Raw genomic sequence first — 17,144 nt, forward strand, 5'->3', positions numbered from 1 at the left:
TCTCTTCTGTTTGTCCCGTGTGTTTTCACACTTCCTAAAATAGATCACTGAACTAGTTCAATAAGAACATACTAATGTATAATGCTCAGGCTTCAGAAATATTTTAATAGCCTTTTCTTTTCTACAGCAGAGCTGATTGAAGGTGTGTCAATGCAGTCAGAAGCCTGTGATACCATTTCATAGCACTTATGTTCTCTCTAGATGACCTGTTTTCAGAAGAATCTTCAAATGGCTTGCAAACATTCACAGTCCCTACACTACAAATTACTTACGGTTTCTACAACAATGTTAGAGCATGTATTATAAAATAATTAAAATTTCATGTTTTCAGTCTAATTGTAATGCTGTGGCTGGAGGTACTACTGTTGAATGTCAGAAAATATACAGCAAATGCCCGTACATAAATAATGGATTGAAGATTAATGAATGCCAATCTCTTTATTTTCGTATTTCAGGGCAGAGTAATGTAACAGTCATTAAATATCCCTAGTATGATTGCACTTAAAACAAAAGCCTGATGGCAACTATTTGACATAATATGCATACTAATGAAGAAATCCAGTGACACACTGAATAGTTATTTGGTTGCAAGAATAATTGTCTAGCCTATATTTGCTGAAAAGAATAGTACTCTCCATCTCTCCCTTACTAGCCCATACAATTAATACTTGTGAGGATGCTGAGGACAAGGTGCAAGTTACAGGAAGAGGTGGTCTGGCCATTTCTCAACAGTTCTTGTGCACCTGGAAACACAGGCAGAAGTATATCACTTGCTGCATTTCCAGACCCTTGTCAAAAGAATAAACACAGGGAGTCTTGTTCTCTGGAATGCAGTTTCCCTCATAGGTGGGTCACACTGGAAAAAGAGCGGTCTGAAATCATTATGGTCCATAAAAGACCCTCTCAGGTACTTATCGATAGTGGTTTTAAGCCATTGTATGCACACCCTTTGTGGCGCTGCACCAGGCCCTGCGTAGGCAGGCCTTTGGCACTTAAGGTCAGTGCATGTAGGAGGCAGAATGCACAAAGCAATGCCTTATCACTACAGTACCTGATGGAGAGTCCCCCTCTGGCACCCCTCTAGGCCCCCTTCAGATACTGGTAGGCTGCTGTGAGGCCATGAAGACAACCAAATTTTAAGTCTTCCTTTTTTCCGGTCAAGGAAGGTCAAAACATAGGTGCAAGGAGTTAAAACATTCAATATCCCGATCAACAAAACTGGGCTAAAAGGAGGAAAAGAGAGGACCCAGAAAGCCTCACAAGTTTCTGCGATTTCCCTCTATTTACCACAGGTCCTTGTTTCCAAAGGATTTTATTGGTTTGTGTTTTTTTCATCCTGTAGGTTGCTTCTGTTACTTGACACGAGCCGTCCGGGTCTGACAGCACAGAAGGGTCAGCCCGGGTAACTTCTCCTCGCAGAGCAGCCGCCACAACACCTGCCAGCGCAGTCACGGAGCAGCGACCCCGCTCGTTCCGGACCCATGTCCACCACGGGGACAGCGCAGACCAACGCCGACAACGTCCGACCGCCAACGGCCGCCGAGGGGCACTCACCCGGCGCGATCCCGACGAGGGGCTCGGCTCGCCTGCGAGAGCGGGCACGCGCGCGTAGGGGTGCGTCGCCGGCGCATGCGCGGAGCGCGTCTCCTTGCCGCTGCGCGGAGGGCGAGCGGAGGCCTCAAGGAGAAGGGAAGGGGGGGTTGAAGGGGGCTTGTTGTTTCTGCCGTCGCCATGTTCCTGTGGGCTCCCCTGCGGGCCTCGGCCGCACGCTCGGTAAGGGGGAGAGTGTTGCTGTGGCGGCGGCCACACGTCTGTTCCCCGCCGGCAGGGGCAGGGAGGAGGCTGCGGGAGAGGAGACAGGCCGCGGCGGGCGGGGGGGACTTGGGGGCAAGCCGGTGCTGCCCTCCCAGTGGTAGGGCGGCCGGGGCCTGCGGTAGGGCTCGGCCACGGGGAAGAAAGGCCCGGGACGAGTGGTGGAAGGGCTTCACTGCCGGGTGTTTCTGTCGCTCTGAAGGTCCCGCGGCTTGTCGGGGTTACCTGACAGGCTCTAGGGTGGCGCTGCCTGCGACAGGTTGAGGAGGCTGCAGCAACTGCGTGGTGCTTATTGTAGGTTATCGGGAAGCTTCCCGCACGGAAGTAAAGTTTCTGATTTGTCTATATATCAGATTCTCAATTGGAAGGAAGCCCCTTAATTTGTTTTTCATTCCCGAGTCAGCTCTTCATGCCAATAGAAATCCTTTAGGCCAGTGCAGAAAAACGGAGGCACATCCTATTTTTTCCTCAGAGTCTTAAATCACAGATGTGGTTCTTGAAAACAGAACAGTGTCTTTGGAGGGTCTTCATCTGAAGTACTTCCTTTTGAAGGAGCATTGCATACATGTGTTATATTTATTTAGCATACTCTAGTATGATTTATATCAGCATCACATTCTCATTTTTATGTTCCTTTCAGAATTGCAGAATTTCAGTTATATTTGCATGTTCTACTCACACTTAAAAGTCATTTCCCTGTATTTTATGTGCTGTCTGGCACACTGAGGGCACTCAAATTGCCATGCCAGTGCATTCCATTTGATGTGTTTCATGTCAAGTTGATAAAGATGGTAGACTGAGAGGCTCTTGGAAAAGGTGACATTTGGGAATGATCAGCAGTTATCCATGTATCCCAGACTTCATTTTGGCCTCTGACAAAGAATAGCAGATGAATTGCTTTCCTAGCTGCTGCCTTCAGATGAGCCAGAAGTGGAGAACAAAGAGAAAATGGGTGCACACAACGTAATACACATAACTGCATAGTAGATCTAGTGCTTCCCGGAAGGGCTGATCATGACAGCAGTCAGCGTGTGAAACTACACTGAGGATGAAATGACAAGAGCATTGAGCTGAAAGCATTGAGCTGATCAGGTTGCTCTTACAGAAAAGAAGGATTCCCTAAGTTCCCTGGCACTTAGGCTTGGGTTTCAGATCTCACCCTGTGACTATATTCTTGCTGGTTTGATGCTGATCTGCTTGGAGTCCCACAAATTTTGTACAGTAACAGAAATTAATTAGTTAAGGAGGGTTTTTTTAATATATATGCTATACTTTAGGAAATATAAAAATTGATCTAGAATTCAATGTAACAATACAAAAGTTGTTATAGAATGATTACTTATGACAAGATAATATTAACAAGTTGTCTTAGTAATCCTGGACAGAATCTAGAAATCTTGATCTGCTTTGGCATGACAGATCCAGAGAGTACAGAGAATAGCTAAACAGAACTTGCACACAGATGTGTGTTCTGGTGATATTTCAGGTTTGTGTTTATTTTTGTCCTCATATGCCTGATCATACTGCTCATTTAGATAAAAACTGCAGAAGCATGTCAGTGAGAAAGAACCACTGTAATAGTGGTAGTTTCTGCAGACTTTACATTTAAATCACATATGATATAAAGTAACAAATTAGAAAATTCTTCATGAAATGTTTGAGAAGAATTTGTCTTCGAGGCACTTAAATTAAGCTGTGGCAGAGTATTATCTTAAGTTAAATCCTTTTACTTCTATGTTGTCTAAAACAGTCAAAGTGAATTAAGAGATTTTCTCTCCCAGTAGTAGAGGAAAGCTCCTAATAGTCTCTTCTTGGCTTAAATTATTAATGATGATAGTAGTGTTAATAGTTTACAGTTAGAGAAGAAATCAAGCTGGTTCGGAAAGCAGCCACTAGCAGTATGTAAATGATTAACTATTTAATACTTTGTACTTTATTTTGTTTATAGATAAGACAAGTCCGATATTTACATAGAACAGCAGGATGTAATGCCAGTGGAGGAGCCTTATTTGTGGTAAGCCGTTTTCTGTCTTGCTGTGAGGGGAATGTGTAAGACATATGTTTTTTTAATCTGCCTGAAAGCTTCTGATAGACAGAACTTGCTATAGAAGCCTGCTGGCATTTACAAAGAAGCAATTTTTTTCAGTAGAACTTTTTATTATAGTTGTGATGGGGTAGTAAAAGGTGTTTGGTTTGTTGTTTTTTTTCTTTTGTTTTTGGCCTTGTGTTTCTTTCCTTGTATAGTGAAAACTTGTGGTAATGGTGATACTAGTAGCATTTGGGTGTGATTGCAGATAAGACTCTGCTTAAACTGTATTTCATTATACAACAGTTCTTGTTGCCCTTTATAATTGGCATTAATTGAATTTGTAATTGAAGTTAATGAAACTTTTTGCAGGTGTAATTTCTTGTTTTCTAACATGTGCTGCAGAATTACTGTTAGGTCCAGGTTTAGCCCTGCTTACTGGGAGTTGAAACACGTAGTTCTTGTTCATTTTATATGTGATGTAGCATGTTGCATAATGATTAATAATTGATGCCATTAGGCATTATCAGAGGCATCCCTATATATATATATAAATAGTAATAGCAATTGCAAAAAAGAAAAAGCACTCCCATTTAAATGTGTAAAGCAAATGTGTTGCCTACTTCTGAAAAGAACCTGAAGCATTTCCAAGAGGTGTATTCTGCCCCATTCTACCCTCTTTAGAGCTTTAGCTAGTCTGTGATTTAACAGCTGAATAATTTGGTGGTTTTCCAGTGTTTGCTAGAAATCACTACTTTACTAGAGAATTGACCACTTTGTTGAAAGCAGATGCTCAGCATTTTTGGACAGATTTTTGCTGTTGTTGTTGCCTTTTTGCAGCTGCCTCTACAGCTTTTCTCATACAACTAATGTAATGGGATTATAGTAGACGCTTTGTATACTTTTCCAAAAACTTGAGCAAGCATTGATGTTTTATAGAGTGAGAGCTGGTATTCAAGGAATAGAGGAAACAGTGTAGGCTGACAACTTAGGAAACTTCAAGTGTAGTTTGAGGTTGGTGAAGACAGGCAAAAGGTGTCTTTGGCATCCTAATGTGTGTTGGTGCCTGGAACATGAAGCTAAATAACTTTGTAAGTTCTCCAGGCATTTTTCAAGACTTATGTAACTGTTCAAGTTATTTGCTGGAGGGAGGAGCCTGAAAATAGAGGAAGGAATATAGAGAAGTGGTGTGTTCTAGTTAGCTACTTGTGATTTGCAGTTCTTTATTTAATGGCATCATTGACTTCCTTTATTTTTATTCCACAACAGAATTTTTGCTAGAAGAGCACAGAAAATTGTTCCAGGGGGAAAGGCGGAAGTGTGGTGCGGTGTTTTATGAGGGGGGGGCGGTTGTTTTTTTTTTTAACAGGCTCATATTTGTCTGTGAAGCAAAAAGCTATGGGAAGAAGACAGATGTCAGTTGTGTGTAGTTAGGGCAAACAATTACAACTAGAAACCTTTAAAGCAAGATTCAGATGTTTAACACAGCAGAGTTCAAGGGAAACTCTTCCTGCTGATTTGAACTGAATGTATTATTTTAATCAACACTAGGTGTTGATATACAATCAGAAAATGGGACTTTCTCCTGTTCAGATTTCTCTGGGGGGTGGGAGAAAGGGAGAGGGGAGAAACAGGAACATTTTCTAAAAAAAAAGTAAGTTTTAGTTTCCTGGAATTAACATAAAGTGTCAGAGGTTGTTAAAAACTGCTTGTGGAGGAATAGTGGACTTACCTGGGAGTAACTGACCTGGTGGTAGCCCTCTTCATATGTGGTTTTATATATACAAGTCTCTTGTTTTTGTTTTGCAAACAAGTTTTGGTAGTTCTTGTTGCACTTTCCACATATGAAATCTATCTGTGAGGACAGGAAATACATACAGCATGCTTGTTTTGTAACAGCAGGGGACCTGGGGACCTGGTTGTCCTAAGATATATTATTAAAAGGCAGTTCCAATTTACTATGCCTATGCATCCCTTTGCAGACTTTTTTCATGCAAGTTTTGTTTTCCTTACACATTATCAGAAAAATACAGAAATAAGAGAACTACTGAGACTTAAACTTAGTACCATCACAGATGGACAGATCACTCTTCCAAAAAAAAGTATACATGTGAAGCCTAAAACTAGGAAGATTGTTTGCCCATAGTAATGCAAGAGAACTGTTCCAAAACTGGCATTTCTGATGGCCAGGGAAGGCCTGATTTCAAAGATACTTTTATTTATTATAGTTACTTACCTTTCTTTAAACATGCCCTCTTCTGCCTTTGACTTCTGTGTTTAGTTCCTTGACAGCTAAAATGTAGCTCTTCTACTTTGTGGTTTTAAACAGGCTGAGTTTCCTTAACACATAGGCTGCCCTGATGTGGGCTTTGTCATAGGGCTGCACAGCAAGTTAGAGAATCAGTGTATTAACAGTTTCAATTACTTGTGAAGATGGTCAGTGAAATACTTGGGTCTGAGAGTACTTTCACCATTTTTCAATTTATTGGGGAGCACGAGAAGGGAACTGGGAAAAAAATGAAAGGAATAAAGTTTGACCTTGCTTTTCAGCAAATGTTTGTAATTGGTAGATATAGCTGTTTGCACTTAGTTTGTGTAGGGAGGAAGACTTAATGTATTGGTTTCTTTTGATGAGCATATCTTACATGAGGAAAAGCTGAGAGAGCTGTGACTATTAGAGAAGGCTGGGGGAGGGAGTGCCTTCAGATACCTGAAGAGAGGATGCAAAGAGATCCAGGCTCTACTGAGTGATGCCTAGTGACAGGACCAGAGGCAATGGCCTCAGAGAACATCAGGAAACACTTTTTTTATAACTGAGGGTCACCAAGGACTGGTACAGGCTGCCCATAGAGGTTGTGGTGTCTCCCATCTTGCAGATATTCAGAACCCATCTGGACATGGCCCTGGCCAAGCAGCTGTGGGTGGCTGTGCTTGCACAGGAGAATTCGACCTGGATGACCTGCAGAGGTCCCTTCTAACCATAACCACTCTGTGACTGAATACAGTATCCTCTCCAATACTGTGTCCTTAACTCTGATCTTGCTCAGCAGAATCTGTCTCCAAAAAAAATGGGAGAAATGCACCCATATCATTTGGAAGTAAACCAGTTCATGCAAGTCTCAAATAAGAGGTGCATCATCAGACAAATCGAAGACCATGGAATGTGCGATTGACAAAATCCTCACAGCTCAGTAGGCCTAGAACACTAAGCTTTTGATGAAAACTATCAGACTCTCTGAAGCACAGAAATAAATGAAGCCCATTTAGGAAAATGGAAAACAAACAATCTTAAGGGGGCCTAAAAGCATGCTGGGGAGGGACTTTTCATCAGGGACTGCAGCAATATGAAAAGGGGTAATGGGTTTAAACTTAAACAGGGGAAGTTCAGGTTAGATACAAGGAAGAAGTTCTTTACTGTGAGGATGGTGAGGCACTGGAACAGGCCCAAAGAAGTGGTAAATGCTCCATCCCTGGCAGTGTTCAAGGCCAGGCTGGACACAGCCTTGGCTGACATGGTTTAGTGTGAGGTGTCCCTGTCCATGCTTGGGGGGTTGGAACTAAGTGATCTTAAGGTCCTTTCCAACCCAAACTATTCTATGATTCTGTGATCTCAATAGTGTTCACCTGTGCTGTAGCCTTTACAGTGTATTTTGGAGCCCTGCTGCATAGAAGTGACTGTCTGACAGCTGTAGCTTTGGATATAAAGTCTTTCTTATTTCTCTTCACATATAAAATATCAGTTTAGAGATGATACACTGAAAAAAACAGCTGTTCTAGACAAAGAGGGAGATTTCAATAAATCAAATATATTTGCAAAAGAAATTAAATACAATTGTAACTGTATCAAATAGCTATGGAAGGCAAAACAGCATCCTGAAATAAAACAGGCATGCAGATTTGAGAAGGAGAAGTTAAGTTACAGAAATACTTATCATGAATCATGGATTTGATCTGTTCAGCTAAAACACAGGGCTGGAAGGGGAAAAAACTTAAAAGCTGCACAGTATTTCCAGTTTTTTCTCCATCAGCCTCTTTTTGAGAACTTTCATTAAAATTGGCACAAAACCCTCACCAGCATTACAAATGAGGAGTCAAATAATTTATCTTGGACAGTCTAAAGTAGTGACAGCTGTGTTCCTCAAAGCTGTCTTGTGTTATCTTGTAGACCACACAATAAGCAGTAAATTCACAATTAATTATTAGTGTGTTCAAAGGGAATCAGTTATCTTCCTGTAATTCCTGTTATTTGGGGGGAAATATCCTTGGTGGTGAAGTACATAATGACTGTGGCTTTATATTAGACTTGGGACCGTGGTAGGTGTGCATGCTACCAAATTGAGAGAGGCAGTAGTACTCTGCTCCAGGATATAGATGGGATAAGCAAAGGAAATCTCTCATTAGACCAGCAGACATAATTGAAGTATTTTGCCTTTTGATATTTCCATATTAAAGTTTCTAAACCAAGGAACAGCTATGGGCCACACATATTTTAAGTTCTGCACTGATGACAGTCTTTCAGTATGCAAGTATTTTGCAATGTTAAGATTTGTCATTAAACCCTTCGCTGCTCAACAAGAACGCAGCAAGGAAACAGTATCACCCTGGGCTACTTGAGAAAATGATCAAAGTGAAAGTGAGTGGAATGAGTTTCTTTCTCCTAAATATAATTTTAAAGCTTTTATTATTAGCTGGTTGTGAATTGCTTTTAACATCAAGGCTCATGTGTAGCTTGCATTATTCCCCAAGTTTTCCATTTAATTTGCAAATTTCTCAGTTTGAAAACTGCATAAAGTTTGGAGTGAAACTTAACTACAAGTATTTCAAGAATATCATAATGAGCAGATTAGAAATGAAAGCTTTGGGCAGGAAGTTTTTCTGGTGAATAAGAACTTTCATCAGAACTAAGATTTTATTATAGGAAAATGTCACTTCAAGACTTCTAAATTCTCATGGGAAAATAACAAAAAAAATGGGCTATCAGTATTTTTGATAACTTTCTCAGAGAAGTTTAATCCTTTGGGTTCTATAAATCTTTACCTGGAACGTATCTGTTTTATTCAAGGAACTCAACTGTAACTGTCTATTGAGAAGACATTTTACAACAGTAAATCCGTCGTGAATAATTTCTCCACAACCCTATTTTACACATTTTCTTTTTCTTCTCCTGAAGCACAGAGATACTCCTGAAAATAATCCCGATACTCCATTTGAATTCACACCTGAAAACCAAAAGGTATGCAGACAAAAAGCAGTGAAATTCACAGACTTTGTCTTTAGATCAGTACTGATGTATTTTTCCCTCTTTCCCTTTAAAAAGCGGATAGAAGCAATCATAAACAACTACCCAGGGGGACACAAGTCTGCAGCTGTCATGGCAGTACTAGATCTGGCCCAGAGACAGCATGGATGGTTGCCCATATCAGCTATGAACAAGGTATTTAGTACTTGATTCTCTTGCATGCACAGTTTTACTGTTTTCTTTCAGTATCTTACTAGAATATTGGCATTTCTTTATTAAAGCATACTAATGTGGGAATTTACACATGGCACAGAATTGTCAGAGTGTTCCATACGAGGCTACATTTAAAAAAATCGAATGGAAAACTAATGCAGAAAACTTGGTCCTCTGTTTTTTACACAATGTAGCCCATTGCTAGAAACTACAGATAAAGCAAAAATTACATGAGACCTGTTTAGATTCCCCAGACACATCTTGAAAGTTGGAACAGAAACTTGAAAGATTTTGTCTGCTGCTGAAGTTTGGGAAAGAAGAAAGATAAGGATGATGGGGGCTTTCTCCTCACAGGTTAGTAACAGTACGCACATTACCAGGATTGTGCTTTGCAGTCTGTAGGCCTGTAAAGACTGCAGACGGACCAGCATTGGTGTGGTATGTGTCACGAGCACACAAGTTGTATAACACTTCACAGCAAAAGCCTGGAAGATTTACCAATTATTAAAATGGTTTCAAAGTAAGTAAGTGCACTGTCCCAAAGTGGTGGGTTGCATGGCAGTAGTCAAATAACAAGAAATAAAAAATTCTGTTTATATAAATAAATCTGTTACATTTTGTGTTACAGTCTGGCGTATCATCAGTTTTAAAATGAGAAGGTTTCAACTCAGTTAAGATACACTAAGCAAGGAGCATGAGCATTACAGAAAATAGCGAAGGAGTTACAGGCACATTTAGAGGACAGCATTTTAGGTCAGCTACTGTTTGTACAGCATAGCATAAAGCTTCAAATCTCCATTAATACTAAATGGGAAAAGTATCTTTTATTTACTCTTAAGTTTCGGATTGATATTATTTAAGTGAACGAGTATTTTTCATGGTCTGTTATTTGCCTGCTAATAGAGACTGGAACATAAAACAGTTACCTTTGAAAACAGAGGCAGTTCTCAACCTGAGCAGTTTGCCAGGGTTCCAGGTTAATGAAGTCAGGGATACCTGGACCAGAACTGTCTCCATGGAGATCGTGCTTCTCCCCTCCGGTTTATTAGCTGTGATGCGAATCTGCAGAAGTAGCCATGGTGTGCCACAGAACCTGAGGCAGACCTGCTGTCTGAATTAGGTGACCATAGCACCAACCTGTAAGTATTCCCTTACAGAAGGCTTATGTCAGTGAGTGCAGGCAGATTCATACAAGTTTGTTCATTCATACAGCAAAAGACCAGAAATGTGATTTGAGCTGGAGCTGACAATGAAACCTGGAAACCCTGCTGACTCCTCGCATCTGCTTGTGTGTGAGGGGAACTGACCTGAGCTCCTCACTGTGCCAATCCATGGTTCAGTGGGGTTCGTTCTCATGTATGGTGACTCCAGAGTAACTCGGGTGTCTCTTCTTGGTACTTTAATATAGCTGTACACTGATACCCATCCTCTCCCTCTTACATACCTTGCTACTGCAGGGGACAGGTGACTTTACAGGTTTGTTAAATGCCTTTACTGATGCCCTGCGAGAATTCAATGTAGTCTGTTTCCTCCTTCTTACAGGTTGCTGAAGTATTAGAAATGCCTCCCATGAGAGTGTATGAAGTAGCAACCTTCTATACAATGTATAATCGCAAACCTGTTGGGAAGTACCATATTCAGGTCTGCACTACCACGCCTTGCATGCTGCGAGACTCTGACAGTATTTTAGAAGCCATTAAGAAGAAACTTGGTATGACACAGATTTGCAATATACTTGTAATTTTTTTAATGTTTGTTTAATGCTATTGAAGTAAAATTACTCATGGTGGGAACAGCAATAGTATTGAAAACACAGAGTAAAATTATTGGAGAAGTGCTAAACACTTCAAATTTCAGACTCTGCCTTTAGTCTTTATTTGTGAAGATTTCAGTACAGCAGAGCAGAAACGGCCATTGCCTGGAATGCCATTTACTGATCTTAAAAGTGGTTTTAAATACAGTTTGCCAGGAAGCTCATTATCCTAATGTGACTCTTGGACTGAGAAGGTAAGTGCTACGTCATATACAGGAGAGGACTCTGAATCCTATGGCTTTTTTTTATATGCAAAGTAAGATTTTTGAGGTATATGCTGTATGAAAATAGTGAGGCTTTTTTTTTTTTAATTTCAGCAAAGTGATAGAATCATAGAATAGTTTGGGTTGGAAGGGACCAGAAAGATGATCTAGTTCCAAGCTCCCTGTCAAAGGCAGGGACACCTTCCACTAGACCAGATTGCTCCAAGCTCTATCCAACCTGTACTGCCAGGGATGGGACAGCCACAAATTCTCTGGGCAGCCTGCTCCATTGCCTCACCACTCTCAAAGAATTTCTTCCTAATATGTAATATAAATATACCTTATTTCAGTTTAAAGCCATTCCCCTTTGTCCTCTCCCTATATGCCCTTGTGAAAAGTCCCTCTCCAGATTTCTTGTAGGCCCCCTTTAGGTACTGGAAGGCTGCTGTAAGGTCTCCCCTGAGACTTCTCCAGGCTGAACAAGCCCAACTCTCTCAGCCTGTCTTTACAGGAGAGGTGCTCCAGCCCTCTGATGATCTTTTTCCTCCTTATTGGATGGTTGTGAGGAGAACTGGGGATAAGATCAGCAACAACTCTTCCCCTTCTATGAAATCAACAAGCTATGCTAACCTTTCCTGAGAAGAGCTGCAGAATAGCTGCTTATTATTTTGCATTTCACATATTCTGCGGTCTGGAAAAGGCATATTTAGATGAAATCCAGATGAAGTTTTTTACTGCAACGATAGCTTAATTTTAACTGAAACTTTTAGCTTGAAAAATCAAAGCATTAAAGATGATAGTGCAGTTCACACTGAGACAGGCCTTACTTAAGACTTTCATTAGTGTGTTGTTCCTGCTCCCCCAATAACTGTAGAGGAAGAATGCTTTTCAGTGTTCTTCTTTCCCTTAAGTGTTTTGTTGAGATCAGACTCAAATGCTGTGGTGGCTGAACTGTCCTCTGGGGAAGGTATTTGTCTGGGCCACTAAACCAAAAACATGTAATGGAAGCTAAGTCTGTGTACAGTGTTGTTCAGTATATAAGCTTTGGTGTATAAAATTGGAAGTTGTTTATGAATTTGTAGCTAAGAATTTTAATGCTTGAATCTTGGTTAATTTGGGAATTTTATATTTATTGCCATATTAACATATTTCATAATAGCACATGAAAGCTGTTTTCTCTATTTTCCATTCTATTGTATTGATAACTAAAAATGTTCCCAAGTAGAGCTGTTCTGTTTCTTAGAACTGTCATTTAATGGTTATTTTTCAGTAAGTCGTAAGTGTAAACCTATAAATAAGGTCTCCAAAATGTATATGAAAACTGACTTCACAGTTAGAATCTTTTGTTGAATGGAAATATTTTGGACTCATTTAAGAGGACTTAACTATGCAGTTGTTTTTAAGGCCAAAACACAAGTAATGAGAAGTCTCTGGAGTACTTATACTTTAATAATCTTGGTCAATAACCATTGCTGAACCTAATATTCTTTATTGGTTTAGGTATAAAAGTTGGGGAAACAACACCCGATAAACTCTTCACGCTGATAGAAGTGGAATGTTTAGGTGCTTGTGTAAATGCACCAATGGTACAAATAAATGATAATTACTATGTAAGTATTGCATTCCCTTTTTAAAGATGAAACTTCTTTGCTGGGCTGTGTTTGCATTTGTTTCAGACTGAAGTTCTGGTCAGTTACTTCAAAATCCTGTTGGCAAGGAAAACTTATAGCATAGAACATCTTTTAGTTTCTTAGCCTCCTCCTAGCACCCTTCATCTGTAGCACAGGGTATTGGAGTGTTTTTCCTTTCTGTTACTGTGTTGATTTATACAAGTGGGTAATGTGTTTCTGTGATAGTAGTCTGCCCATAAATCTGGGATTTTCAGATAGGTATTTGATAAGCTTTTAAAAGCACTTTAAAGCAGTCTGATGGAAAGCATTGGGCAGGCTTAACACTATTTTTAACTTTCAGACTTCTAAATTTGGCTGACCTGAATTATGCCTGACCTAGATGCCATCAGACCAAAGGAATTAACGTACTGACTGAATCCAGCTTAAAAACCCAAAACAACAACAAAAACCATCCCAAACAAAAACCCACAAAACCAACTTACTTTTATAATATTTTATTGTTATCACAGTCTGATTAATTTTTATGAACTGTACTCTTGAACTATACCCACAATTGCTTTTGTCACAGCTGACACCATTATGTACGACTATGGATACAGTGGGTAGACAGAGATCCAGCTCACTGAGGTACCAAGGAAGCTGAAAACACAAGCCCATGTTATAGATAACCTGCATCAACATTGTTTAGTTTTTAAATAATTTCTGCTATACATATAAAACAAATTTTAACATTAAAATTACAGTAGGGTTTTTAATTTTCCTAATTCTTTAAACAAGTATGCATGTTAATGGACAAGGTCAAAATTACCTATGTAGCACCACACCTGAGAGCCCCTAATCTGATGAATTTTGAATGCTGCAGTTAGTGCAATTGCAGACTTTGCAGGGTCTTTCTCTGGTCAGTTATTTGGTTTCTGTTTTGTTTTGGTTTTTGTTTTTTTACAGGAAGATTTGACACCTAAAGATATCGAAGACATAATTGATGAACTGAAGGCTGGCAAAGTTCCCAAACCTGGCCCAAGGTATGCTCTGTTTGTATAATACTGGCCAACTACTTGAACGCTGATGCTTCTGAAAAATTAGATTCCTATTCCAGTGATTTGAGGTCATAACCTACAGATAAAAAGCATTCATTCACATCCTGAAGAGAATGGCATGTATTCAGTGCCTTGCGGTATCTTCAAAGCCAAAAAGAACTGGAAGGAGCAGAGAATTTGCGTGTTCTTAATGCATTAGAGGAGTATGAAATGTGAAAACATTTAATTCTGATTTGGCTTATAATAGCTGAATGGCATCACCTGTTGCCTTTTTATTTTTCTAGCTCATGTGAATCAACAAATTCCTGTTGTTTGTTTGGTGTCTTTTCAGTTTCTGACAAAACCCAGAAAGACTGCAAGTTTGTGGAAGGGTTATTTCTGAACTGTTATTTTCCACTGTTCCCTGTTAGCCCAACTACACGTTTGTGTGAAGGGAGGAATTAATTTGACTTGGGTGTATTACCTATTCCTATTATTTCATCATAATGTTTTCGGTTTGGTTTTTGTTTTTTTAATAAAAGAACAACAGTCTTAAAACAATTATAGTTTCCAAACACAGGGAAGCATCTTTAACAAAAATATGACCACTATAATCACATACTGCCTTCGGTATTACTGGGATCAGCATCACTTTTGTCTGGCCAACCTATAAATCAATAAAAAAGAAAAGTAGTCATCCTATCTTATATTTCAGTTATGAAACTATCTGTCACAAAAGAATGAAAGAAAAAAGCGGCTTCAGGCTTAAGTCAGATACACACAGTATGTGAGCTGGTAACAGGACTAGCACTGGATAAAACACTTTTTCATTTTTCAGGAGTGGACGTTTCTCTTGTGAGCCAGCTGGTGGCCTTACTTCTCTCACTGAGCCACCGAAAGGACCAGGTTTTGGAGTTCGAGCTGACCTCTAAGGATTTTGTAATATAAGATAAATGTCTGAAAATAATAAACTCATTCTAAATCTCTGTAAAATTATATGCATTCTAGTACTTCTTTTAAAAATGAACAAAGCAAAAGCTTGGTGTTAACTACGGCAAAGCATAATCATAATTCTGGATTATAAGAAGAATGGTTCTGTCGACTGTGAAGTGCCTCACTGAAAGAGTCCACTTATGGTCACTGAGAGGTGAAAGCTGCATCTTTTGATCTGTCATTAAAAAAATCTTACCTTTTTCTAAGGTTCTTTGAAGAAGCAACAAAACTGCCTAAATTACTGGTACATCTGGCAAATGCACAAGGAAACGAAAGGAAATTATCTGGCAAAGCTTCATTGCTTGTTACTTTTAATTGCAATTTAAAAACAAAAAAAAGGTGATCCATCATAAAAAATCTGGTAGGTTCCATGAGAAGTGTTTCTTAAATCTGATGCTTCCTTCTACCATTCAGTGAACAGGGAAAATGAGAATTACCTTTTTATTGTGTTACAAAAAAAAAATCCGAATAGCAGTAGTACTCTACAAAAAGAATGAACAGTAACCATTTCCTGTACAAATTTATTCAATACAGCCAATGTATATAGTGGGGGGAAAACAAAGTATACTAGAACAGTTTAGTATTTAGCTAATTGTAATATGTAAAAGTAGGTATCTGGTTCACAGATCTTTCTTTCACCTTATTGCTATGTACCTGCTACTTTTAAGAACAAATTTGTGTGAAATTGAGGTTCTTCTCCCAGTACAAAAAAAGTCAAAGATAACTTTTCTTTTAAATTACTGTATACTGATACTTGTATATAAAGCATTTGACAGATTTTACAAGCATATGTATATGTACGCACACACACTTTCCAGTGTAAATGAGGAAACATGAACATGTCAGTTACCAGAGACCATACTTTGTGTGCCTCTACTAAAATCTGCCATCGAACTTACATTATTATAATTAATGTGGTAGATGGAGCTCAATTGTATTATTTATATTTTATTCTGTATTATAGTTAGTGTGGTTTGATACTCTGATTAACAGTTCTTTCCCAAACTGCTTTCCCTCACCCAAGTTTTGTATCTACAGATTTCCCTGCATAATGGTTATCTTATAGTCTGTTCATGCCCTACCTTTGTTTCAGTAGGCTCTGTGAAATTCCTTGATACACTGTTAAGTAACATTACTGCTGGTAGTTCTGAGAGCAAAATATGTAAGTATATCATTCGTATGTAAAACTTGCTCTCCCTTCTACATTACTAAATTTATAAAATTAAATAATTGCATACAAATGGAAAAGTAAATTCAATAAATGTAACTCGTGAGTTAAGCAGTTACCCAATAAACATGAAAAAACCCAATCTTATATGTAAATGTTATAAAGCACTGTGCATATGAGAAAGTAGTGCATGGATTGAAATATTATTTGTAATTTAAAGTTGCTTAATGCTCTTCTTCAAAGTCACTTGAGTGTTTCTAATAGCCAGATGCCTTGTAGCAGGCTAGGCAGCTGTCACTTCTCTGGAGACATGAGATAGACAGGACACTGCATTTTGATGCAGATGCTTTTCTTATATACCAGTCTAACTAAGCTGTTTCTCAATGACAACAAAGCTGTATTCCTGTTCATACATGATTACCTTATTCTAACCTAATACAAAAGCAGACAACTATTTTCAAAGTATAATACGCTGAACATAAATGAGGACTTTGCGTGTGTTACGGATTTACTGTGTGCTGCAGTTATTCAGTATTTTGTATGTAACTGAAACTGATGGGATTGCGTAATTGTGTTGAAAAGAAACATAGTTTTAGACCTCCCACATGTGAAACTTTCAAGTATTCCAAAACAGAACTCAACTGCCAGACTCCTCCCATTTGTAAAGCTGGACAGCAGGATTTGTTGCTTCCTCCCACTTTTCTCTTATTCATTCCCTCTATACACAAAAAATCTTGAATGTCTGTCTCATGAGCAGAACATGAACCTCAACAGTTTCCCATTTGCTGGAGACTGCCTTAACAATGTTCCACAGACAGGTATGTCACTCATTTTGTTGCAACATGTCATAGTCTGCCACTCATTTGACTAGAAAAAGATAATTTGGTATTATCCTTACAGTGTGGTACAAATCTGATACATCACTGTTTAAATTCAGTACTGTAGGGCAGCTACAGCATTTTGAAATATGTGAAGAGAAATAAGCAAATAACCAGTCTTCTCTCCCATCTAAACCCACTTCATTCATCAA

General features: G+C 39.1%; 1 protein-coding gene across 1 annotated transcript; it reads left to right on the forward strand.

Moving 5' to 3' along the window:
* The first annotated feature begins 1,619 nt into the window (after nucleotides 1–1,619).
* NDUFV2 (NADH:ubiquinone oxidoreductase core subunit V2) lies at nucleotides 1,620–16,256 on the forward strand. Its single transcript, XM_005153480.3, has 8 exons — nucleotides 1,620–1,773; nucleotides 3,761–3,826; nucleotides 9,009–9,071; nucleotides 9,156–9,272; nucleotides 10,833–11,001; nucleotides 12,807–12,916; nucleotides 13,883–13,959; nucleotides 14,792–16,256. Exons 1-8 carry the CDS (start codon nucleotides 1,732–1,734, stop codon nucleotides 14,883–14,885), a joined length of 738 nt encoding a protein of 245 aa, XP_005153537.2. The 5' UTR covers nucleotides 1,620–1,731; the 3' UTR covers nucleotides 14,886–16,256.
* The last annotated feature ends 888 nt before the right edge of the window (nucleotides 16,257–17,144 follow it).

Source organism: Melopsittacus undulatus, chromosome 1 (assembly GCF_012275295.1).
Source record: "Melopsittacus undulatus isolate bMelUnd1 chromosome 1, bMelUnd1.mat.Z, whole genome shotgun sequence".
Taxonomy (NCBI): domain Eukaryota; kingdom Metazoa; phylum Chordata; class Aves; order Psittaciformes; family Psittaculidae; genus Melopsittacus; species Melopsittacus undulatus.

What these genes read in the sequence shown, in the direction of transcription:
- NDUFV2 (XM_005153480.3), top strand. Translation starts at nt 1,732, where the DNA reads ATGTTCCTGTGGGCTCCCCTGCGGGCCTCGGCCGCACGCTCG. An exon ending in GGGCCTCGGCCGCACGCTCG is followed by an intron (nt 1,774 to 3,760) that starts GTAAGGGGGAGA and finishes TTTTGTTTATAG; the next exon opens with ATAAGACAAGTCCGATATTT. An exon ending in GTGGAGGAGCCTTATTTGTG is followed by an intron (nt 3,827 to 9,008) that starts GTAAGCCGTTTT and finishes CTTCTCCTGAAG; the next exon opens with CACAGAGATACTCCTGAAAA.